At 41.8% G+C, this 26685-nt stretch overlaps 1 protein-coding gene across 1 annotated transcript in view; it reads right to left on the bottom strand.

Moving 5' to 3' along the window:
- Positions 1–8485: 8485 nt before the first annotated feature.
- RECQL (RecQ like helicase) overlaps positions 8486–26685 on the bottom strand; it is a 104662-nt gene continuing 86462 nt past the window's right edge. Inside the window, exons 12-15 of the mRNA XM_053719129.1 lie at positions 22249–22340; positions 21536–21755; positions 12208–12331; positions 8486–10228 (exon numbers count right to left, since the gene is read on the bottom strand). Coding sequence (XP_053575104.1) covers positions 10052–10228; positions 12208–12331; positions 21536–21755; positions 22249–22340 — 613 coding nt within the window. The 3' untranslated portion in view covers positions 8486–10051. The remainder of the gene's footprint in view (positions 10229–12207; positions 12332–21535; positions 21756–22248; positions 22341–26685) is intronic.

Here is a 26685-nt window from a genome sequence, read left to right as displayed (position 1 = left end):
AGAACTTTAAGAACAAGGTTAAGACTCCAGGAGTAACAGATTTGAAAACAGGCCTGATTCTATGGCCTGACAGAAGGATTGCACATCTGGCACGTCCACCAGACGTTTATGCAACAATATAGATAAGGCAGAAATTTGACCCTTCAAGGTACTAGCTGAAAATCCATTCTCCAGACCCTCCTGGAGAATAGACAAAATCCTAGGAATCCGAACTCTACTCCAAGAGTAGCCTCTGGATTCACACCAAACAGATATTTATGACATATCTTATAGTAACATTTTCTGGTAACAGGCTTACGAGCCTGAATCATGGTCTCAACCGAGACCGACTCAGAAAACCCACGCTTAGATCAAATTAAGCGTGCAATCTCCAAGCATTCAGCTTCAGAGAAACAAGATTTGGATGAAGGAAGGGCCCTTGAAGTAGAAGGGCTTTCCTCAGTGGAAGTCTCCAAGGTGGGAGAGAGGACATCTCTCCACTAGGTCTGCATACCAGATTCTGCGAGGCCACGCCGGTGCAATGAGTTTCACCGACGCCCTCTCCTGCTTGATTCGAGGAAGAAGAGCGAACGGAGGAAACAGGTATACTAGATTGAAATTCCAAGGAACTGACAGATCATCTATCAGTACAGCTTGAGGATCCCTTGACCCGTACCTCGGGAGCTTGGCATTCTGATGAGACGCCATGAGATCCAGCTCCGGGTGCCCCGATTTGAGGATCAAGCAGGAAAATACTTCTGGATGAAGTTCCCACTCCCCCGGGTGAAAAGTCTGTCTGCTCAGAAAATCCACTTCCCAATTGTCCACTCCTGGGATGTGGATCGAAGACTGGCAGCAGTTGTGGGTCTCCGCCCACTGAATAATCTTGGTTACCTCTGTCATGATGGTTGATGTAAGCCACAGAAGTTATGTTGTCCGACTGGAACCTGATAAACTGGGCTGAAGCTGAGGCCAGGCTAGAAGAGCATTGAAGATTGGTCTCTAGGATGTTTATGGGGAAACCTGACTCCTCCCGAGTCCATAGACCCTGAGCCTTTAATGAGTCCCAGACTGCTCCCCATCCCAGCAGGCTGCGGAAGCAGGTACCCTGGGAGAGATGTTGCTGAGATAACTACCATGGAAGAGAATCTCTTGTCACCTGATCCAGTTCTAATCGTGGAGACAGATCCGCATAATCCCTGTTCCATTGACTGAGCATGCATAACTGCAGAGGTCTGAGATGGAACTGAGCAAACGGAATGATGTCCATGTCAAACACCTTCAGACCAATTACCTCCATACATTGGGCCACTGACGGCTGAGGAGAGGACTGAAGGGCAGGACAAATGTTGAAGATCTTTGTTTTTCTGACCTCTGTCAGAAAAATTTTCATTGATAGAGACTATTATGGTTCCCAAGAAAACCACCCTTGTGGCTGGAATTAAGGAACTCCAGATTCACCTTACATCCGTGAGAGCGCAGAAAAGATAACAACATCTCCGTGTGGGAGCTTGCCTGTTGAAAAGATGGTGCCTGAACAAGAATGTCGTCCAGATAAGGCGCCACTGCAATGCCCAGCAACCGAAGTACCGCCAACAACGCTCCTAGAACCTTTGAGCAAATCCTGGGAGCTGTGGCAAGGCCAAATGGAAGGGCCACAAACTGGAAGTGTTTGTCCAAAAAAACGCGAACCTTAGAAACTTGTGATGGTCCCTGTGAATGGGAATGTGCAGGTTTGCATCCTTTAAATCTACTGTTGTCATGAATTGACCCTCTTGAATCAAGGGAAGAATGGAACGAATCGTTTCCATCTTGAAGGAAGGTACTCTGAAAAACTTGTTTAGACTCTTGAGGTCTAGAATTAGTCTAAAAGGTTCCATCTTTTTTGGGAACCACAAACAGATTGGAATATAATCCCAGGGCCTGTTCCTGCATTGGAACAGGAACTATCACTCCCAGGTTGGATAGATCGCGTACACAATGTAAGAATGCCTCTCTCTTTATCTGGTCCACAGATAACCTTGTGAGAAGTAACCTGCCCCTGGGAGGATAAGCCTTGAATTCCAGTTTGTATCCCTTGGACACAATGTCCACTGCCCAGGGATCCAGAACATCCCAAACCCATGCTTGAGCGAAAAGAGAAAGTCTGCCCCCAACAAGATCTGCTTCCGGACCGGGGGCAGACCCTTCATGCCAATTTTGAATCACTAACTGGTTTCTTGGATTGCTTCCCCTTGTTGCAAGACTGATTGGGCTTCCAGGAGGTCTTGGACTGTTCCTGCTTGGAAGAGGGGGGGGAAGGCTTACCCTTAAAGTTTTGAAAGGAACAAACATTACTCTGATGTCCTTTCTGTTTGTTCCTCTTATCCTGAGGGAGGTAGTGCCCCTTTCCTCCCGTAATATCTGAAATTATTTCAGCCAACCCCGGCCCAAACAAGGTAAGGAATTGCCAAGAGCTTAGACTTAGATGACACATCCGCAGACCAGGATTTTAACCATAAGGTTCTACGAGCCAGAACAGCAAAGCCAGAAATCTAAGCTCCCAACTTTATGACTTGTAAGGCAGCATCTGTGATAAAGGAATTGGCCAACTTAAGAGCCTTAATCCTGTCCTGGATCTCTTCAAGAGGATTATCCGTCTGAATAGAGTCAGATAACGCATCAAACCAGTAAACTGCCGCGCTGGTGACGGTAGCAATACACACCGTAGGTTGCCATTGTAAATCCTGGTGTACGTACATCTTATTAAGTAATCCTTCCAACTTCTTATCCATGGGGTCCTTAAAAGAACAGCTATCCTGTATGGCAATAGTGGTTCTCTTAGCCAAGGTGGAAATTGCCCCTTCTAACTTGGGGACCGTTTGCCAAGACTCCTTTATAAAGTCAGATATGGGAAACATCTTCTTAAAAATTGGGAATGGAGAAAACAGGATACCAGGTCTCTCCCATTCCTGTGCAATAATCACTGTAGCTCGGTCTGGTACCGTAAAAACCTCCACCACAGAAGGAACATCAAAGTATTTGTTTAACTTACTTGACTTCTTAGGATTGACTATGACAGTCATGTCAGAGTTGTCCAGGGTGGCCAAAACCTCCTTAAGTAACAACCAGAGGTGTTCTAGCTTAAACCTGAAGGATACAACTTCAGCGTCAGCAGAAGGAATTACACTGTCTGAGTCAAAGTATCATCCTCCTCAGACTTCTGAGAGGGAGCATTCGGAATAGCAACGACTGTATCAGAAACCTTACTAACTGATTCTTTACATTTCCTCTTGCGCTTCTCCTGCAACATGGGGAAAGCAAACAGTGCATCAGTTACCGCAGAGGATATGTGGGTAGCAATGTCTTGCAAAGTAACTCCAACCGGAGTGTGAAACACAGGGCACTGCATGTGTGGACGATAAGGTTTGGGACACTTGAGGAAAAAGCTGTGGCATGTCCTGAACAGGAGACTCCTGAACAACCTCCACCTTAGATAATGATGGCTCAGAATAAAAAAAGTCTATCCCTGTAATGTAATGTTCTCTCAATACATGAGGAACAAAAAGGGATTGGTGGTTCCACATTAGCATCAAAACACAAACCACAAGTAACATTTTGCAGGGCCTCTTGGTCCATATTTACCCAAAAAATGGACAAACAAAAATAAAATACTTTTATTTAACTTTGAAAACGTATGTGAATTTTTTTTTACTGTCCCTTTAAATTTTAAAGTAACCTTTTATTTTCTAGCAGCGGCTCTATAGAAACCCAGACAGCCTCTACACCTCAGAAAGCTCTGCTGAGGTGCCTACCTGTCCTGCTGGTTGCCGGAGTCAATAGTAGTTAAAAATGTACTTAGCTTTGGTAGAACTGATATCAGTCAGCAGGATTCCAACAGTGTTTTCTGAGACAGGAACAGATTGAGAGATCTTGCAAAATGTAAGAGAAAAAACATAATTTATGTAAGAATTTACCTGATAAATTCATTTCTTTCATATTGGCAAGAGTCCATGAGCTAGTGACTTTGGTTTCTTAAATGGCTTGGATTTATTCCAATTTGAGGAAGGCTTCCAATTGGAAACAGATTCCTTGGAGGAAGGGTTAGATTTTTGTTCCTTATTCTGACGAAAGGAACAAAAACGGTTAGAAGCCTTAGATTTACCCTTAGGTTTTTTATCCTGAGGCAGAAAAACTCCCTTTCCCCCAGTAACAGTTGAAATAATAGAATCCAACTGAGAACCAAATAAATTATTACCTTGGAAAGAAAGAGATAGCAATCTAGACTTAGATGTCATATCAGCATTCCAAGATTTAAGCCACAAAGTTCTTCTAGCTAAAATAGCTAAAGACATGGATCTAACATCAATTTTGATAATATAAAAAATGGCATCACAAATAAAATGATTAGCATTTTGCAGTAAGCGAATAATGCTAGATATGTCAGAATCCAATTCTTGTTGCGCTAAATTCTCCAACCAAAAAGTTGATGCAGCCGCAACATCAGCCAAAGAAATTGCAGGTCTGAGAAGATGACCTGAATATAAATAGGCTTCCTTGAAGAAGGATTAAAAGGAGTACCTGGCTTATTCCATTCCTTAGAAATCATATCAGAAATAGCCTCAGGAATAGGAAAAACCTCTGGAGTAACCACAGGAGGTTTAAAAACAGCATTTAAACGTTTACTAGACTTAAAGTCAAGAGGACTGGTTTCCTCAATATCCAAAGTAATTAACACTTCTTTTAATAAAGAACGCATATACTCTATTTTAAATAAATAAGTAGATTTGTCAGTGTCAATATCTGAGGAAGGATCTTCTGTATCAGATAGATACTCATCAGAGGAGGATAAATTATTATGTTGTCGGTCATTTGAAATTTCATCAACTGAATGAGAAGTTTTAAAATACCTTTTACGTTTATTAGAAGGTGGAAATGCAGACAAAGACTTCTGAATAGAATCAGTAACAAATTCTTTAAAATTCATAGGTATATCATGTACATTAGAAGTTGAAGGAACTGCAACTGGCAATGTACTATTACTGATGGACACACTATCTGCATGTAAAAGTTTATCATGACAACTATTACAAATGACATTCGGAGATATAATTTCCACAATATTACAACAAATGCACTTAGCCTTGGTAGAACCGATGTCAGGCAGCAAAGTTCCAACAGATACTTCTGAGGCAGGATCAGATTGAGACATCTTGCAAAATGTAAAAGAAAAAACAACATATAAAGCAAAATGATCAATTTCCTTATATGACAGTTCCAGGAATGGGGAAAAATGCAAATAGCATAGCCCTCTGACATAGAAAAAGGCAAGAGGCAAACATCAATGAGGTATTAAATTAATGAAAAAATTTGGCGCCAAGTATGACTCACACCGTAACTGAAATTTTTTTGGCGCCAACAATATCCGGAAATATCCTAACAATGCAACCGTGTGTAAGGCTTTGGCATCAACTACGATGCCGGAAATGACGAAGTTGCGTCAACGGACGTACTTTTTGCGCCAAAAAAGTCTTGCGCCAAAAATGACGCAATAAAGTCTAGTATTTGGCGCACCCGCGGGCCTAATACTGCCCGCAATTGCAACAAAAAGTGTAGTCAATTAAAGAAGACTAAACCCCAGGTAAGAAAAAAATTTCTTAAAATGTTTATTTTCCCCAAATATGAAACTGACAGTCTGCACAAGGAAATACATGAACCTGATTCATGGCAAATATAAGTACAATGCATATATTTAGAACTTTATATAAATGCATAAAGTGCCAAACCATAGCTGGGGTGTTTTAAGTAATAAAAAACATACTTATCCGAAAGACACCCATCCACATATAGCAGATAGCCAAACCAGTACTGAAACAGTTATCAGTAGAGGTAATGGTATATGAGAGTATATCGTCGATCTGAAAAGGGAGGTAGAAGATGAATCTCTACGACGGATAACAGAGAACCTATGAAATAGACCCCCGTTAGGGAAATCATTGCATTCAATAGGTAATACTCTCCACGTCCCTCTGACATTCGCTGTACTCTGAGAGGAATCGGGCTTCAAAATGCTGAGAAGCGCATGTCAACGTAGAAATCTTAGCACAAACTTACTTCACCACCTCCATAGGAGGCAAAGTTTGTAAAACTGAATTGTGGGTGTGGTGAGGGGTGTATTTGTAGGCATTTTGAGGTTTGGGAAACTTTTCCCCTCCTGGTAGGATTGTGTATCCCATACGTCACTAGCTCATGGACTCTTGCCAATAACATGAAAGAAAACAACATATAAAGCAAAATTATCAATTTCCTTATATGGCAGTTTCAGGAATGGGGAAAAAAATGCAACAGCATAGCCCTCTGATAGAGAAAAAGGCAAGAGGCATATAGGAATGGGGTTTAAATTATGAAAATATTCATCCGGAAATGACACACTCTCGTCATTGAAGACGCAACCTTGTGAAAGGACAAAGACGCCGGAAATGACGAATTTGCGTCATCGAACGTAACTTTGCGCCAAAAATAACGCAATATAGTTTGGCATTTTGCGCCCTCGCGAGCCTATTTCAGCCCGCAAATTTAAAATTACATTCAATTGTAAAAAAGACTAAACCCCAGGTAAGAAATACATTTTCCTAAAAAAATGCATTTCCCAGATATGAAACTGACAGTATGTAAAAGGAAATATACTGAAACCTGAATCATGGAAAATATAAGTACAATACATATATCTAGAACTTTATATAAATACATAAAGTGCCAAACCATAGCTGAGAGTGTCTTAAGTAATGAAAACATAATTACCAAAAGACACCCATCCACATATAGCAGATAGCCAAACCAGTACTGAAACGGTTATCAGCAGAGGTAATGGTAAATTGAGAGTATATCGTCGATCTGAAAAGGGAGGTAGGATATGAATCTTTACGACCGATAACAGAGAACCTATGAAATAGATCCCCGTTAGGATGACCATTGCATTCAATAGGAGATACTCCCTTCACATCCCTCTGACATTCACTGTACTCTGAGAGGAATCAGGCTTCAAAAATGCTGAGAAGCGCATATCAACGTAGAAATCTTAGCACAAACTTACTTCACCACCTCCATAGGAGGCAAAGTTTGTAAAACTGAATTGTGGGTGTGGTGAGGGGTGTATTTATAGGCATTTTGAGGTTTGGGAAACTTTACCCCTCCTGGTAGGAATGTATATCCCATACGTCACTAGCTCATGGACTCTTGCCAATTACATGAAAGAAATCCGGACTCTATCCAGAGCTGCTTCCACCGAGTATCAGGTGACCGCTCCCTCCTGAGAATGCAGAGCCGCAACAAAGTATGTCACCCTTTTCGGCACTCAAGAAGTGATTAGGAAGAAAAAAAAAGCGCAAAAAACTCCCTTGCCACTTTAGAGAAGACCCGCGCATCGTGGGGCGTACCTAACAACTTCCCGGCTGGCATTAACCTCTTTTTGAAAGCAGAGAATAATATCAGGCAAAAGACACAACCATTTGCCAACTTCCCTGACCGGAACACACCGGAGACAAAAAACTAACTGAGTCTTAATAAAAAGGAGTCCTCTCGTCCCCAGTGCCTGCACCAACTGCCTCACATTAGCCTATTAACCCATAATAGGATTAATGTATCTAATGTCTCATACGGAGCTAACTGTTAAAGTGCCAATATTTTTTCCTTCATAGAAAAATAAAATGTAGCACTTACCTCAAAGTAAATCTGCCTGGCAGCAGGGCAGCTCACTAGGTTTGAGAGGCATCTCCCTCACATGGACCTGTAGAAAAGAAAGACTGAGTAATTTCAGGATAGGGCAGAAACAAACTGTTTGAGAGACGCAGTGGGGATTATACCCCACAAGTTCCCAATTGCTTAAAAGCCACCACTGCTCTACTGAAGAGACTGACATGGACTACGGCTAGACCCCAGAAAGATCAGGGCAAACCTGCTCTGCTTTAAAATAACAAACTTTTGATAGAAGAAATTTCTTTCAGACACCTAAACTTTACCACCTACTTGCTTTTAACGTAGGCAAAGAGAATTACTGGGGTTTGAGGGAAGGGAGGTGATACTTAACAGCTTTGATGTGGTGCTCTTTTCCTCCTCCTGCTGGCCAGGAGTGATATTTCCAACAGTAATTGATGAATCCGTGGACTCACAGTGTCATAAGAAAGAAGGTTAGGCCCTTACCCTGGGATAATGAATGTGACGTTTCAGGTCAGATACGAGGATGTAAATGAACAGGACGGCTCTCTCTGCAGTTTCTTTGTGTATGCAGTTTCAGGCTGGGCACAAGCTATATAATACCCCCTCTTGTACTAGTATAAACATTATTCTGAGGTTCACACCCTTCAGCCATTCACAACTGATGTGGTAATAAAGCAGTCTGTCTATGCAGCAGAAATACAAAAACTGTATGTGCCAGTGTCAGCTGCTGCTTATCTGGAGAACTCTACAAAAGGTTGATAGAGCTATTAAAGGGCCAACAAGGAACAATTAAATTCTTCCCGATTCAGTGTACAATAAAAAATAATCATTTATTTCGGTTAACAAAATGTACTCCTGGTATCCTATGATTAAGGTATCAGATGACTGTTTCATAACAGATGATGATAGTGAAAATGAAAAATATGAAATATTACAAGTTTGCACATTACTTTTTTTTAAACTTTGAAATAAAATGGCCGGTTAACATGCATAGTGCTGGTCTAGACTTTTAATATTGGACTATTAAATTTACTTTGTTCTTTTTGCTTCCTTTGTTAAAAAACAAAAGTTCACAGCTCATATACATCATGGAGTGTGATTGGCCGACGGCTGTCATGTGATACAGTTTACCAGGAAATTTAAAAAATGGGAAAATTCAGTACAAAAACAAAACAAAAACCCAATCAGTTGTGCATTTAAAATTGAAAGTGTTATTAGATTTCAGCTACTTTAAAACGAGGGACATTTAGAGATTGTAGCATTATTTTCTTCCCCAAACCGTCTATGTAAGAAGCCAGCTTTTCACTCTTTACTGTCTAGGTCAGTCTAACTTAAAGGGACATTCGGTCAGAACTGAAATATGTTTAGATGATTCACATCTTTGGATAGAAATATATTTACAAAAAACATTCACTGACAATAATACTTCTAGTAAAAGTTATCAGCATTTTTCTTTGCATATGAAGTATAGCTAGAAATTCTCAATGCACCAGCATTTTAAATAGTGCAGCTGCTCGGAGAGCTAGTGGGGCTTGTATTATGTCAGATGATGTAAGCACCTTCGGCTTTGAGCAAGTGCATTGTTTAAATGCTGGTGCACGTGCATATTTAAGTACCCTCTTTAAACAGCTATAGCATTTACTAGAAGCATTTGTGCTACTACGTGTACCTTGCTAAAATGCATCCGTGTGCATTACCCTTTCGGATTGAATGTACCTTTAAAAGCCTCACAGGTTTTGGACAATTTGTGCAGGCAATTTATAAAATGCATAGACGAAGGGGACCGCCGATACCATAAATAGTGAGTGAATCAGTAGCTCACGTACAAACACTTACGTTTTACCACAAGTTTTTATATTTCTTTAGGAAAAAGTTTGTTTTTTTATAACAATGTACAACATAATCTGACAAAGCATCTTATTGCACAAATACAAGCTGTAAAACTAATACAATCTTTGTAAGTTTTTTACAAGCAAAATTAAAAAAAATATATATTGTGAACATTCTAAAATGTTACAGTAATCCCATCTTGTTTATAAACAGTTCCCGCTTCTGCAAGCTGTGACTTTTTGCGTAATTCCGCTACTTGACATGAGCCTACAATTAACAGAATAAATTATTTGTTCACTACAGATCCAAAACATGGTCTTATCCCCCCATCTGTAAGCACAGTATCTGCAAATTAAATTCTATAATTATATGAGACCATAACGTGTAAATAAAGGATGCGCAAGAAATGCAGATCATCACTATCCTGAGTGACCTCCCCTTCTGGGGTCCTGCTGGGAGCTGGCTTTCCCACTCACAACTACAACCAAACTGGGTCACTTTGCAGCTAAAAGGGATTTGTACAAAAAGGTTGGAACTTCAATAACATTCAATCAATTATGATTGAATCATCTTCAGAGATTCTGCTCTTCTTTGCCGTAGACATTTTCTCAGACTTCATTCTCTTACGTTCTTTTGTTACAACAGACTTTTTATCAGCAGATTGGCTTGTGGTTTGTCCGTTCTCTTCTGATGCTTTAGCTCGAGATGATTCAGGAATCTTCACCTGGAAGAAGTTTAAATATTATAAAGATAAAAAAACACCTCTCTCAGGTGATGATCACAGACGTTGGCTTTGGTCTGTACACCCTGTAACACAATAGAACAACTAGCAGTACTGTAGCCATATTCTGTTGCTGCAAATACAATATCTAGTTAGCACTCATACTAAGCAGGGAATTCATCTGGAGCAAACGGAAAAACCATGAATGGTATTTTATCTCTCGTATGAACTAAACATTTATCCATTTAGCAGGACAAGGAGACCAGTAAATATTCCTACACCTTCACTGTGTAGGTTCTATATATATGTGTATTCTGTATGTGTTTATATTGGTCTGTACAGTAACAAACACATCCCTGTATGTCACCACCTAATAATGGCACTTCTGTGAGTAGAACAGACAAATAGCACATACCCTCACGGTTCCCCTGCACTTTAGACTTACTCTCTGCCTCATCAATGCAGCATCCCATCTAATTTCTCTCTAACCTGTTAAACTCTTGACTGATCTGGAATACCCTGGAAGAGTCTTATATTAGCTGGGCCCAATAAATGTCCATGACACAGAGCGTACCCACTCACTAACACAGAATGTGACCCCCGGTACGTGTACGCACATGACACCGAGCGTACCCACTAGTGTCAAGGACACATGATGTATGTCACCACACCTGTGTCAGTAACATAGAACGTGACCCCCGGCACGTGTACGCACATGACACCGAGCGTACCCACTAGTGTCAAGGACACATGATATACGTCACCACACTTGTGTTAGTAACACAGAATGTGACCCCCGGCACGTGTATGAACATGACATTGAGGGTACCCACTTGTGTCAAGGACACATGATGTATGTCACCCCCGGCACGTGTACGCACATGACACTGAGTATACCCACTAGTGTCAAGGACACATGATGTATGTCACCACACCTGTGTTAGTAACACCGAATGTGACCCCCGGCACATGTACGCACATGACACCGAGCGTACCCACTTGTACCAAGGACACATGATGTATGTCACCACACCACTGTCAGTAACACAAAATGTAACTCCCGGCACGTGTACGCACATGACACTGAGGATACCCACTTGTGTCAATGACACATGATGTATGTCACCACACCAGTGTCAGTAACACAGAATGTAACCCCCGGCACGTGTACGCACATGACACCGAGCGTACCCACTTGTGCCAAGGACACATGATGTATGTCACCACACCTGTGTCAGTAACACAGAATGTGACCCCCGGCACGTGTACGCACATGACACCGAGCGTACCCACTTGTGCCAAGGACACATGATGTATGTCACCACACCTGTGTCAGTAACACAGAATGTGACCCCCGGCACGTGTACGCACATGACACCGAGCGTACCTACTTGTGCCAAGGACACATGATGTATGTCACCACACCTGTGTCAGTAACACAGAATGTAACCCCCGGCACGTGTACGCACATGACACCGAGCGTACCCACTTGTGCCAAGGACACATGATGTATGTCACCACACCTGTGTTAGTAACACCGAATGTGACCCCCAGCACGTATACGCACATGACACTAAGTATACCCACTAGTGTCAAGGACACATGATGTATGTCACCACACCAGTGTTAGTAACACCGAATGTGACCCCCGGCACGTGTACGCACATGACACTGAGTATACCCACTAGTGTCAAGGACACATGATGTATGTCACCACACCAGTGTTAGTAACACCGAATGTGACCCCCGGCACGTGTACACACATGACACTGAGCATACCCACTAGTGTCAAGGACACATGATGTATGTCACCACACCAGTGTTAGTAACACAGAATGTGACCCCCGGCACGTGTATGAACATGACATAGGATGTGCTTCCTCCAACATGCCGCATCACACAGGCATCAACACATGCTCCACCAAACGCGTGAGATACTGGATAACCGTGCACCACAGATATGTAGGATGGTCCTTACTCACCATGTTGTTTTTAAGTTTCCTCATTTGAATGACGACTGAATGCTTCTCATTTTTCAGCAGATCTACTTTGGGCCCCTTCTTTAAGTAAGATATTGTGGCGTAGGCTGTAAAACTGAAATCTTCCCTGTAAAACAGAAACAGTAACTTGCAACTGGCAGTAAAAATCTGTACAAGCAGCTGCTCATGTGCAATAATTACCATATATCAAGCAGGTGTGTGCGCTCTATGTGAAAAAGAACTGGTAAAGCTCTGAACACTGTATTTATGCACATGCCATTCTGAACACAATATCTAAATTATATTCCAGTATAAAAAAATAAATCTTTTTGTCTGACTATCATGTACTGAATATTTTTATGTAAAATGCCCCCAGGCTGAAATAAGGAAACAGAAGAAACTAAATAAGAAAATATGGAGGTTCAACAAGCGTCTATAAATACAAATACTTTATTTCCAACTTCTTAAAAGCATCCCATGTAAAATCACGTGTTTCTTACGCGTTTCGGCAAGAGCACTGTACTCAAACTGACTTACTAATAGTTACTCCTTTTTATACAGGCTTAATTAAAAATAAAATTGTGACCTTTATTAGTTTCTCTTCTATTGCCTTACAATGTTAAACATTGTTTATGTTATACTACATTTACGTCTAAACTAAGAGGGCACTTTTCCTGTGTTATTTCTATATCACTATAGTATCCTAAATACATGCACACACAAACCTTCCCCACATTCTATACAAATGAACCAGAGACTGTTAAACGCATCCTCTCTAGATTTAAACAGAAGGCCCCAATCCATAAAGTGATTTAGAGACATTCCTCTGTACATATTATTGATACTTGTGTGACATTTCTTAGGGTATTTATGCACAGAAATGTATTAAATCAAATCTGGAGTTTAATATAGAAACCCTCAATACCACAAGAAATTCCTGGACATACACAAAGCACTCTCACAGGAGTCATCTGCATATAAAAAAACATGTTTGGCTCATGGGGTTATGGAGGCGGCACCCAACAATACAGGAAGTATATTGGCTACCTGCACACGCACTATGTTCATCACAGCCCAGGACCTGTAGCGATCTTTACACCATTTAGACCGGTATACACATCAGTATGATATTTAAAGGACCACATGGTGTATGTACATGGCCATGGTTCCATTGTAAAAAGTTGTGAAATATCTCAGCACCTTATAATGAAAGAATGCTATTTTTACTTCCTGGCAAATCTCACTGTGACGTTAGACAGCACTTGGTGATGAGTTATTAGCTTCAGGGTTTTGTGCCTAGCTGAGTGTGTGGAATAAACAACAGACTCCAGGAAACATTTCCAGATGGGGCTTCATGAGCAGCTGCCCCTTGTATGAAGATACTGGTAAAAATGCTACATAACACCGGCACATAGCAAGAACATATTAATAAATAATTCATACAAATGCCTAACCTATATGTAGCTGGCAAAGAACATGTTACATGCGTGTAAATGGGATCAGAGCCTATGAAACATGTGTGCGTAAAGAGACATCGGTAATTTGTTATAAAAAAAGCAGTGTGTGTAACTATTGTTGTAGTATATACAGTTAATTAATAGTGACTCATTTCCTATGTAGTTTCTCACTAAAGATGTGATGATAATTTATATCTTATTTTAAGGCTTTATCTTTAGTTTGTGAGCTGTTACCCAGCCAATACCACCATTTGTAACCGGCACTTTATATATAAAGTCTAGTCAGATGCTAACCCTTTTTAGTGTGAACTGAAACAAATTCAGCATTGCCGATCCCGTTAGTACTTGCTGGGTGATAGGTACTTCCTGCTAATACGCACTGGCTGCCAGCACTTCCTGCTAATATGCACTGGCTGCCAGCACTTCCTGCTAATATGCACTGGCTGCCAGCACTTCCTGCTAATATGCACTGGCTGCCAGCACTTCCTGCTAATATGCACTGGCTGCCCCAGCACTTCCTGCTAATATGCACTGGCTGCCAGCACTTCCTGCCAATACGCACTGGCTGCCCCAGCACTTCCTGCTAATATGCACTGGCTGCCAGCACTTCCTGCTAATACGATCTGGCTGCCAGCACTTCCTGCTAATACGCTCTGGCTGCCAGCACTTCCTGCTAATATGCACTGGCAACTAGAACTTCCTGCTAATATGCACTGGCTGCCAGCACTTCCTGCTAATATGCACTGGCAGCTAGTACTTCCTGCTAATATGCACTGGCAGCTAGCACTTCCTGCTAATATGCACTGGCTGCCAGCACTTCCTGCTAATATGCACTGGCAGCTAGTACTTCCTGCTAACATGCACTGGCAGCTAGTTCTTCCTGCTAATACGCACTGGCTGCCAGCACTTCCTGATAATACGCTCTGGCTGCCAGCACTTCCTGCTTATACGCTCTGGCTGCCAGCACTTCCTGCTAATATGCACTGGCAACTAGAACTTCCTGCTAATATGCACTGGCTGCCAGCACTTCCTGCTAATATGCACTGGCAGCTAGTACTTCCTGCTAATATGCACTGGCAGCTAGCACTTCCTGCTAATATGCACTGGCAGCTAGTACTTCCTGCTAATATGCACTGGCAGCTAGTACTTCCTGCTAATATGCACTGGCAGCTAGTACTTCCTGCTAATACGCACTGGCTGCTAGTACTTCCTGCTAATACGCACTGGCTGCCAGCACTTCCTGCTAATATGCACTGGCTGCCCCAGAACTTCCTGCTAATATGCACTGGCTGCTAGTACTTCCTGCTAATACGCACTGGCTGCTAGTACTTCCTGCTAATACGCACTGGCTGCTAGTACTTCCTGCTAATACGCACTGGCTGCTAGTACTTCCTGCTAATACGCACTGGCAGCTAGTACTTCCTGCTAATACGCACTGGCAGCTAGTACCTCCTGCTAATACGCACTGGCAGCTAGTACCTCCTGCTAATACGCACTGGCAGCTAGTACTTCCTGCTAATACGCACTGGCAGCTAGTACTTCCTGCTAATATGCACTGGCTGCCAGCACTTCCTGCTAATACACACTTGCAGCTAGTACTTCCATAAGGCTACCACATCTATTAGAGAAGAGGTGGAAATGTAATCTTGAGAAAAAAAATAGCTTTGCAGCCGGAGGGGGATATTTTAGTAAAAAAGAGAAAAAAAATTATGCTTACCTGATAAATTTATTTCTTGACACGGTGAGTCCACAAGATTATCAATTACTGTTGGGAATATCACTCCTGGCCAGCAGGAGGAGGCAAAGAGCACCACAGCAGAGCTGTTAAGTATCACTTCCCTTCCCACAACCCCCAGTCATTCAACCGAAGGAAAAGGAGAGAAAGGAAGTAACACAAGGTGCAGAGGTGCCTGAGGTTTATTTAAACAAAACTGACTGAGAAAAAAGGAAGGGCTGTGGACTCACCGTGTCAAGAAATAAATAAATTTATCAGGTAAGCATAAATTTTGTTTTCTTTCTTATGACACGGTGAGTCCACAGGATCATCAATTACTGTTGGGAATCAATACCCAAGCTAGGGGACACAGGTGATAAGGGAGGGACAAGACAGGTAACCTAAACAGAAGGCACCACTGCTTGCAGAACCTTTCTCCCAAAAGAAGCCTCAGCCGAGGCAAAAGTATCAAATTTATAGAATTGAGAAAAAGTGTGCAAAGAAGACCAAGTCGCCACCTTACAAATCTGTTTTACAGAGGCCTCATTCTTGAAGGCCCAAGAAGAAGACACTGCCCTGGTGGAATGAGCTGTAATTCTCTCTGGAGGCTGCTGTCCAGCAGACTCATATGCCAAACGAATAATACTTCTCAATCAGAGAGAAAGAGAAGTGGCAGTAGCTTTCTGACCCTTATGCTTCCCAGAAAAGCAAACAAACAATGCAGAAGACTGACGAAAGTCCTTTGTAGCCTGCAAATAGAACTTAAGAGCACGCACAACATCTAAGTTGTGCAACAAATGTTCTTTATGAGAAGAAGGATTAGGACAGAGAGAAGGAACAACAATTTCCTGATTAATATTCCTGTCCGAAACAACCTTAGGAAGAAAACCAAACTTAGTACGGAGAACTGCCTTATCTGAATTAAATATGAGATAAGGAGAATTACACTGTAAAGCTGAGAGTTCAGAAACTCTCTAAGCAGCAGAGATAGCAGTAAGAAACAAGATAATTACTTAATATCTATGAAATGCATAGGCTCAAACGGAGCCTGTTGTAAAACTTTAAGAACAAGGTTAAGATTCCAAGTTCGAGCAACTGATTTAAACACAGGTCTGATTCTGACCAAGGCCTGACAAAAGGATTGTACATCCAGCATGTCCACCAGACGCTTGTGTAGCAGAATGGAAAGAGCAGAAATCTGACCCTTGAGGGTACTGACAGATAACCCCTTCTCAAGGCCTTCCTGGAGAAAAGATAAAATCCTTGTGATTCTGACCTTACTCCAAGAAAATCCTTTAGACACACCAATAAAGATATTTACACCATATCTTATGGTAAATACTTCCAGTAACAGTAACCATGGTCTCAATTACCGATTCAGAAAATCCACGCTTGGCTAAAATCAAGCGTTCAATCTCCAAGCAGTTGGCTTCAGAGAAACGAGATTCGTATGAAGGAAGGGCCCCAGAAGCAGAAGGTCCTTCCTGAGAAGTCTCCATGGAGGTAGGGACGACATATCTACTAGATCTGCATATCAGATCCTGCGAGGCCACGCAGGAGCAATTAGAATTACCGATGCTCTCTCCTGCTTGATCCGAGCGATGACTCACGGAAGATGAGCAATCGGAGGAAACGGATATGCCAACCTGAAGTTCCAAAGAACTGCCAGAGCATCTATCAGAAAGGCTTGTAGGCCTCTCGATCTCGAACCGTACTTTGGGAGCTTGGTGTTCTGACAAGATGCCATTAGATCCAATTCTGGTAACCCCCATTTGGTTGTTTACCTGGAGAACACTTCCGGATGGAGTGCCCACTCCCTGGGATGGAAAGTCTGTCTGCTCAGGAAATCCGCTTCCCAATTGTCCACTCCTGGAATGTGGATGGCAGATAGACAGCAATTGTGAGCCTCCACCCACTGGATGATCTGTGCCACCTCCTTCATGGCTAAGGAACTCTGAGTTCCCCCTTGGTAATTGATGTAGGCCACTGAGGTTATGTTGTCCGTCTGGAATCTGCTAAACTGGGCTAGGGCCAGCTGAGGCCAAGCCATCAAAGCATTGAAGAGCGCACTCAACTCCAGAATGTTTATGGGGAGAGCAGATTCCTCCGGGACCAAAGTCCCTACGCCTTCAACGAGCCCCAGGCTGCTCCCCAACCCATGAGGGTGGCGTCCATGGTCACAATTACCCAAGAGGGTCTCTGGAAACATGTCCCCTGTGACAGATATTCTTGCTACTGCCACCACGGTAGGAAGTCCCTTGTTGTTTGATCTGTATAGTCCCCGGTTCCACTGTGCGAGCATGCATAGCTGTAGAGGTCTCAAATGGAACTGAGCAAACGGAACTATGTCCATGGAAGCCACCATCAATCTGATCACCTCCATGCATTGGGCTACTGATGGACATACCGCCAACTGTAGAGACAGGCAAGCGGATAAAATCTTGGCTCTTCTGACCTCCGTCAGAAATATTTTCATAGATGGAGAATCTATAATGGTTCCTAAGGTCACTCTCGTAGTTGGAACAAGAGAACTTTTCTCCAAATTGATCGAAGAACGAAGAACCGCCAGTAGAATCTTTGTATGTGTTTCTGCTAGTTGCAAGGATGGTGCCTGAACCAGAATATCGTCCAGATAAGGCGCCACTGCAATTCCCTGAGACCGAATTACTGCCATTAGAGCTCCCAGGACCTTTGAGAAAATTCTTGGAGCTGTGGCAAGGCCAAATGAAAGAGCTACAAATTGAAAATGTTTGTTTATATAGGCAAACCTCAGATATTTGTAAATGATCCCTGTGAATGGGAACATATAGGTACACATCCTTCAGGCTTATGGTCCACATGAATTGACCCTCTTGAGTCAGAGGAAGAATAGAACGGATAGTTTCCATCTTGAAGGACGGCACGCTTAGAAATTTGTTTAGTAGCTTTAGATCTAGAATGGGCCGAAAAGATCCCTCTTTTTTGGAAACCACAAACAGGTTGGAGTAAAACCCAAGACCCTGCTCCTGGCTTGGAACTGGAACTACCACTCCTAAGAGTCCCGTACACATTTCAAGAACACCTCTCTTTTTATCTGGTCTGCAGATAATCTTGAGAGGTGGAACTTGCCTCTGGAGGAAAAAGTCTTGAACTCCAACTTGTACCCCTGAGAAACAATGTCCACTGCCCACAGGTCTGGGACATCTCGCTCCCAAACTTGTGCGAACTGAGAGCGTCTGCCCCCCACTTGATCCGGTTGTGGATTGGGGGCAACCCGTTCATGCTGACTTGGATTCAGCTGCAGTTTTCTTGGATTGCTTCCCTTTGTTCCAGGACCGACCAGGCTTACAAGAGGGCTTGGATTGTTCCTGTTTGGTAGAAGCAGGGGAAGACTTACCTCTGAAGTTACGAAAGGAACGAAAATTAGTCTGACATCCCTTCATTTTGTTCTTCTTGTCTTGAGGCAGAAAAGATCCTTTACCACCCGTGATATCGGAAATCATTTCTGCCAATGCCGGCCCGCACAAGGTCTTTCCCTTGTAAGGAATTGCCAAAAGCTTAGGGTTTAGAAGAGACATCAGCAGACCAAGATTTAAGCCATAGCACTCTACACGCCAAGATAGCAATGCAAGATATTTTGGCCCCCAACTTGATGACCTGCAACGAAGCCTCAGTGATAACGGAATTAGCCAACTTTAGAGCCTTTATCCTATACTGAATCTCCTCCAAAGTAGTTTCGGCTTGCAGGGATTCAGACAAGGCGTCAAACCAATATGCAGCCGCACTGGTTACTGTAGCAATGCACAGCACCGGTTGCCATTGTAACCTCTGATGCACATACATCTTTTTTAGAAAGGCCTCCAGTTTTTTATCCATAGGATCCTTGAAATAACAACTATCCTCAATAGGAATAGTAGTTCTTTTGGCCAAAGTGGAAATCGCCCCTTCAACCTTTGGAATCGTCTGCCACGACTCCTTGATAGAGTCGGCCACTGGGAAATTTTTTCCTAAAAACAGGGAGGGAGAGAGAAAAGGGAATTCCTGGTCTCTCCTATTCCCTGGTAATAATCTCCGTAGCATGGTCTGGCACTGGAAACACCACCCCAGGAGAGGGAACATCAAAGTACCTATTTAACTTACTAGGTTTTTTTAGGGTTGACTACGATAAGTGTATCAGAGTTGTCCAATATAGCTAAAACCTCCTTAAGTAAGACACGGAGGTGGTCAAGCTTGAATCTGAAGGAAACCACTTCAGTATCAGAAGAGGTAATTACACTGTCCGAATCTGAGACTTCACCCTCAGAGGCTACCGAAGTATCTTCTTCTTCCGATCTCTGGTTAGCCTGAACCAGATCAGTCACCCTACCTTCTGATTCTCTACTTTTCCTCTTACGCTTCCCCTGCAGTAAGGGAATGGCAGCTAGTGCCTCAGATACCGCTGAGGACACCTGGGTAGCAATGTCTGCCTTCAAAAACACTCCATCAAGAGTTTGAGAAGAACCGCAGGGCACTGCCTGAGGTGGCAATGTGACTTGGGGCACATAAGGAGAAGACTGTGGCATTGCCTGAACAGTATCCACCTGAGAGAATGGTGGCTCAGAAACAAATAGTCTTTCTTTAAACATTAGAGTTCTTTCAATGCAAGAACTAAAAAAGGGCAAGGGAGGTTCAACATGGGCATTCTTTACTTTAAAGTTGTACTGTCTCTTTAAATTTGTAATGTTCTCAAAGCAACAGTACGACGGTTTCATAAACCGGAATTGATCAGAAACATCTCTCTACTTAAGACACTCTGTTATCCTTACTAGTAGTGTATCTCGCAAAAAAAACTGCCCACTATGGCCTTAAACTATCAGGCCCCTCTACACTTCAGCGTTTGTAAACTGAGGTGCCTACCTGATCCGGACTGGCGTAGGATGATAATCTCCTTTGCAAGAAGCACACGCTGTTAGCTGCTGTATGTACAAGGATCCCTGAGATGCTATATAGGTGAATAGAGTGTGAAGATAAAGCACGCCAAGCGACTCGAGGAGAAGCTCCGCCCCTCATGACATAATAGTTGGAGCCAATAAACGGATCGCAATAGAAAAAGGGAATGACAGTTCAAAATAAAACAAATCCCCTCCAGTTTACGTTTAGCCAAAATTATTTCATAGTAGATGTAACACTGAGCCACCAATAAATAAAACTAGACATTTATAATAAAAAATTATAAATCCTCATTTATAAGGACATAATGTTCTGGCCACCAAGCAGTACCCTGTACCCTGTCTCCTGAACCCCGGATAACCAAGCCCCAAATTAATGCAGAATAAAGTATAAAGTGCCAGGATTTTTGTCCGACAGGAGGACATCTTGCCTGGTATGAGAGGAAGCCACTCCTCACAGAGACCTAGGGTAGAAGAAGGAACAGAGTAAGACTACTCTGGCATTCTGATTGAGGGCAGCAACTTGTCAGGAAAACGCAGTGAGGTCCACCCCACAAGTTCCTGACTGCTTAAAAGCTACCACAGCCCTACTGAAGAGACTAACATGGAATGCAGTTTAGCCCAGCTTATGATGGAAGTTCAGAGCAAGCCTGCTCTGGCTTCAAAACAAAAAAATCTTGATAGAAGAATTTCAATCGGACACCAAATTACTTCCCCTTGTCCTTGCACTAGAGGCAAAGAGAATGACTGGGGATTGTGGGAAGGGAATTGATAGTTAACAGCTTTGCTGTTGTGCTCTTTGCCTCCTCCTGCTGGCCAGGAGTGATATTCCCAACAGTAATTGATGATCCCGTGGACTCACCGTGTCATAAGAAAGAAAAGGTACGCTCCAAAATTAATGAACGAAGTTCTATTTATATTAACCCTTAGATATGGGCAAGCGTTTCAGAAATACTTTACTATCACTTTTAAGTACAAGGACTTGACACATTTATCTGCAATTCAAGGCCATCCTACCTAATGTATATATTTATTTTTTGTCTCACTTTACAAGACTAAGGCAAAGCATTTCAGGAAGGTACTAACTAACAAAGATTTGACTTGCGTTGTATACCCATAAAGCAGATGAATGGCTGCAGTGCTGGGAACATATGAACAAAAAATCATCCTATAAAACCCACAAACAGCTGCACAAATATATTTTTTACTGCAGCAGCAGTGCAGGCAATACTGGTATCACAGACTGTCCTTACTTGATATATCGCTGTAAAAGGAGATGGGTAATAATCCGCTCGATTTCATCACGAGGAAGTTTAGGTGGTGACACGTTGGCCACGCGCAGTTTGGAAGCCCCTTTTCCCATCCAGGCATCAATTAGTTTCAGTGGTGTTAGTTTCTCATCCAGCTGGTGAGCTTGTTCGAGTATTTTCACTAGGTCTCTGCTATACTTTGTAATGTCCACTTTTTCGTGCACTGTAAGGAAGGGATGGAGCAGGCTTGTAACAGAAGTGAGAACACAGCTGAGTTAATAGATCCATGTGTGGGTATATTGCTCATGAGTGACTCAATAGGAATGTGATAACAAAAAAGCAAAATGCATTGCCATTTAGGAGGAGGCAATACGGCTGCATAAAAATACCAGCAGCCTCAACTTAAATATATCTCTTCTAGATTCTATAAATTTATTGATTGCACAATATACATTTCTGAACGTTTATGCTACAAAGCTAATCATACTGAGCTCAGATAAAGACCATGACACCCCCAGCAATATCACCGAATAGGCAACAACATGTTTTATTTAAATGGCCTAAGGTTCATGAAATGTTTTTTTGGATGGGGTCAGTAGCCATTTGCTATATTGTTTAGCCTGTGAGCTTCCATGTAGATAAATGACAAAATAACGTGTCACATGCAGTTTTCCATTAAGCAAATAGTGTATGTTTTGATAGTCGTGATTACTTACATTTCTCACTGTAGCAGTTATCACACATTAAATTGCATCTGGCGGAGTCCCAAACCTCATCAAAATGCTGAGCAATAAGGACACGTCTACATCTGAAAGCATTAAGCGCAGAGAACTAAAGAGTAATGTAACTCGCAAAAGGGGAAACAAACGCTGCAAAACAGATAAAAATGGAGAAACGTAGTAAACAGGAATTTGTTTGCTCCCCAAAAATAGCCAAAAGAAAAAGATAAGAAAGGAAGAAAAAAAAATGTATGTAAGAACTTACCTGATAAATTCTTTTTTTTTTATATTGGCAAGAGTCCATGAGCTAGTGACGTATGTGATATACAATCCTACCAGGAGGGGCAAAGTTTCCCAAACCTCAAAATGCCTATAAATACACCCCTCACCACACCCACAATTCAGTTTAATGAAAGTTTAAAGAAAGGAGTAAAAAGCATTAGCAAAGGAATTTGGAAATAATTGTGCTTAATACAAAAAAATCATAACCACCATAAAAAGGATGGGCCTCATGGACTCTTGCCAATATGAAAGAAATGAATTCATCAGGTAAGTTCTAACATAAATTATGTTTTCTTTCATGTAATTGGCAAGAGTCCATGAGCTAGTGACGTATGGGATAGCAATACCCAAAATGTGGAACTCCACGCAAGAGTCACTAGAGAGGGAGGGATAAAATAAAACAGCCATTTCCGCTGAAAAAAATTAAATCCACAACCAAAAAAAATAAGTTTTTTCTCATAAATGTCAGAAAAAAACTTAAGACATCAGCAGAAGAATCAAACTGAAACAGCTGTCTGAAGAACTTTTCTACCAAAAACTGCTTCCGAAGAAGAAAATACATCAAAACGGTAGAATTTAGTAAATATATGCAAAGAAGTTGCGGCTTTGCAAATCTGATCAACTGAAGCTTCATTCTTAAAAGCCCACAAAGTGGAGACTAATCTAGTAGAATGAGCTGTAACTCTCTGAGGCAAGGCTTGACCCGACTCCAAATAAGCTTGAGGAATCAAAAGCTTTAACCAAGATGCTAAGGAAAAGGCAGAAGCCTTCTGACCTTTCCTAGAACCAGAAAAGATAACAAATAGACTAGAAAGGATCGACTAGAAGTCTTCCTGAAATTTTTAGTAGCTTCAACATAATATTTCAAAGCTCTTACCACATCCAAAGAATGTAAGGATCTCTCCAAAGAATTATTAGTATTAGGACACAAAGAAGGGACAACAATTTCTCTATTAATGTTGTTAGAATTCACAACCTTAGGTAAGAATTTAAATGAAGCCCGCAAAACCGCCTTATCCTGATGAAAAATCAGAAAAGGAGACTCACAAGAAAGAGCAGATAATTCAGAAACTCTTCTAGCAGAAGAGATTGCCAAAAGGAACAACACTTTCCAAGAAAGTAGTTTAATGTCCAAAGAATGCATAGGCTCAAATGGAGGAGCCTGTAAAGCCTTCAAAACCAAATTAAGACTCCAAGGACGAGAGATTGATTTAATGACAGGCTTGATACGGACCAAAGCCTGTACAAAACAGTGAATATCAGGAAGCTTAGCAATCTTTCTGTGAAATAAAACAGAAAGAGCAGAGATTTGTCCCTTCAAGGAACTTGCAGACAAACCCTTATCCAAACCATCCTGAAGAAACTGTAAAATTATAGGAATTCTAAAAGAATGCCAAGTGAATTTATGAGAAGAACACCATGAAATATAAGTCTTCCAAACTCGATAATAAAGCTTCCTAGAAACATATTTAGGAGCCTGTAACATAGTATTAATCACTGGGTCAGAGAAACCTCTATGACTAAGCACTAGGCGTTCAATTTCCATACCTTCAAATTTAATGATTTGAGATCCTGATGGAAAAACAGACCTTGAGACAGAAGGTCTAGCATTAATGGAAGTGGCCAAGGTTGGCAACTGGACATTCGAACACGATCCGCATACCAAAACCTGTGAGGCCATGCTGGAGCTACCAGCAACACAAACGATTGTTCCATGATGATTTTGGAGATCACTCTTGGAAGAAGAACTAGAGGCGGAAAAATATAAGCAGCAAGGAACTGTCAACGCATCCACTGGTTCTGCCTGAGGATCCCTGGACCTGGACAGATACCTGGGAAGTTTCTTGTTTAGATGAGAAGCCATCAGATCTTTTTTCTGGAAGACCCCACATCTGAACAATCTGAGAAAACACATCCGGATGGAGGGACCACTCCCCCGGATGTAAAGTCTCACGGCTGAGATAATCCGCTTCCCAATTGTCTATACCTGGGATATGAACCGCAGAAATTAGACAGGAGCTGGATTCTGCTCAAGCAAGTATCCGAGATACTTCTTTCATAACTTGGGGACTGTGAGTCCCACCCTGATGATTTACATATGCCACAGTTGTGATATTGTCTGTCTGAAAACAAATGAACGGTTCTCTATTCAACAGAGGCCAAACCTGAAGAGCCCTGAAAATCGCACGGAGTTCCAAAATATTGATTGGTAATCTCGCCTCTTGAGATTTCCAAACCCCTTGTGCTGTCAGAGATCCCTAGACAGCTCCCCAACCTGAAAGACTTGCATCTGTTGTGATTACAGTCCAGGTTGGACAAACAAAAGAGGCCTCTAGAACTATACGATTGTGATCTAACCACCAAGTCAGAGATAGTCGAACTTTGGGATTTAAGGATATTAATTGTGATATCTTTGTATAATCCCTGCACCACTGGTTCAGCATACAAAGCTGGAGAGGTCTCATGTGAAAATGAGCAAAGAGGATTGCGTCCGATGCTGCAGTCATGAGACCTAAAACTTCCATGCACATAGCTACTGAAGGGAATGATTGAGACTAAAGGTTCTGACAAGCTGAAACCAATTTTAATCTTCTCTTGTCTGTTAGAGACAGAGTCATGGACACTGAATCTATCTGGAAACCTAAAAAGGTGACCCTTGTCTGTGGAATCAAAGAACTTTTTGGTAAATTGATGCTCCAACCATGTCTTTGAAAAAACAACACTAGTTGATTTGTGTGAGATTCTGCAGAATGTAAAGACTGAGCTAGTACCAAGATATCGTCCAAATAAGGAAACACCGCAATACCTCGTTCTCTGATTACAGAGAGTAGGGCACCGAGAACCTTTGAAAAGATTATTGGAGCTGTCGCTAGGCCAAATGGAAGAGCGACAAATTGGCAATGCTGGTCTAGAAAAGAGAATCTCAGAAACTGACAGTGGTCTGGATGAATCGGAATATGAAGATATGCATCCTGTAAGTCTATTGTGGACATATAATGCCCTTGCTGAACAAAAGGCAGAATAGCCCTTATAGTCACCATTTTGAAAGTTGGCACTCTTACATAACGATTCAAAATTTTCAGATCCAGAACTGGCCTGAATTAATTTTCTTTCTTTGGGACAATGAATAGATTCAAATAAAACCCCACACCCTGTTCCTAAAACAGAACTGGTATGATTACCCCTGAAAGCTCCAGGTCTGAAACACACTTCAGAAAAGCCTGAACCTTTACTGGATTTGCTGGGATGCGTGAGAGAAAAAATCTTCTCACAGGAGGTCTTACTCTGAATCCTATTCGGTACCCTTGAGAGACAATACTCTGAATCCATTGATTTTGGACAGAATCTGCCCAAATGTTTTGGAAGAATCTTAATCTGCCCCCTACCAGCTGAGCTGAAACGAGGGCCGCACCTTCATGCAGACTTGGGTGCTGGCTTTGGTTTCTAAAACGGTTTGGATTTACTCCAACTTGAAGAAGGTTTCCAATTGGAACCAGATTCTTTGGGGGAAGGATTAGGCTTCTGTTCCTTATTTTGTTGAAAGGAACGAAAAAGGTTAGAAGCTTTAGATTTACCCTTAGGTCTTTTATCCTGAAGGCAAAAAAACTCCCTTCCCCCAGTGACAGTTGAAATAATTGAATCCAACTGAGAACCAAATAACTTATTACCTTGGAAAGAAAGAGATAGTAATCTAGACTTAGATACCATGTCAGCATTCCAATATTTGAGCCACAAAGCTCTTCTAGCTAAAATAACTAAAGACATAGATTTAACATCAATTTTGATGATATCAAAAATGGCATCACAGATAAAACGAATAGCATGGTGAAGCAAGCGAACAATAGAAATATGTAAGGGGCACCCTTTATACTAAAGGCTAGGTCAGAATGATAAGAGAGGAAGTTAAGATATGTATGATAAGATACAATTGGTGCAGGACAATATATATAAAATATTTAATAGGTACAGGACAATATATATAATATATTAGACTCCTAAAAACAATTTATAAAAACAGTGTATAATAACAGTTTAGACATGGATCCATGATACAATATTAAAACAATCTAAAAACAATACTGATATATCGTAACAGATACAAATGGATAAAAACAATGTGGACCTGAAAATCAACCGCTTGGGGTCTGGTTG

Source organism: Bombina bombina, chromosome 6 (assembly GCF_027579735.1).
Source record: "Bombina bombina isolate aBomBom1 chromosome 6, aBomBom1.pri, whole genome shotgun sequence".
Classification (NCBI taxonomy): domain Eukaryota; kingdom Metazoa; phylum Chordata; class Amphibia; order Anura; family Bombinatoridae; genus Bombina; species Bombina bombina.
The sequence above is the reverse complement of the archived record's forward strand: the minus strand, read 5'-3'. Positions and strand labels throughout refer to the sequence as shown.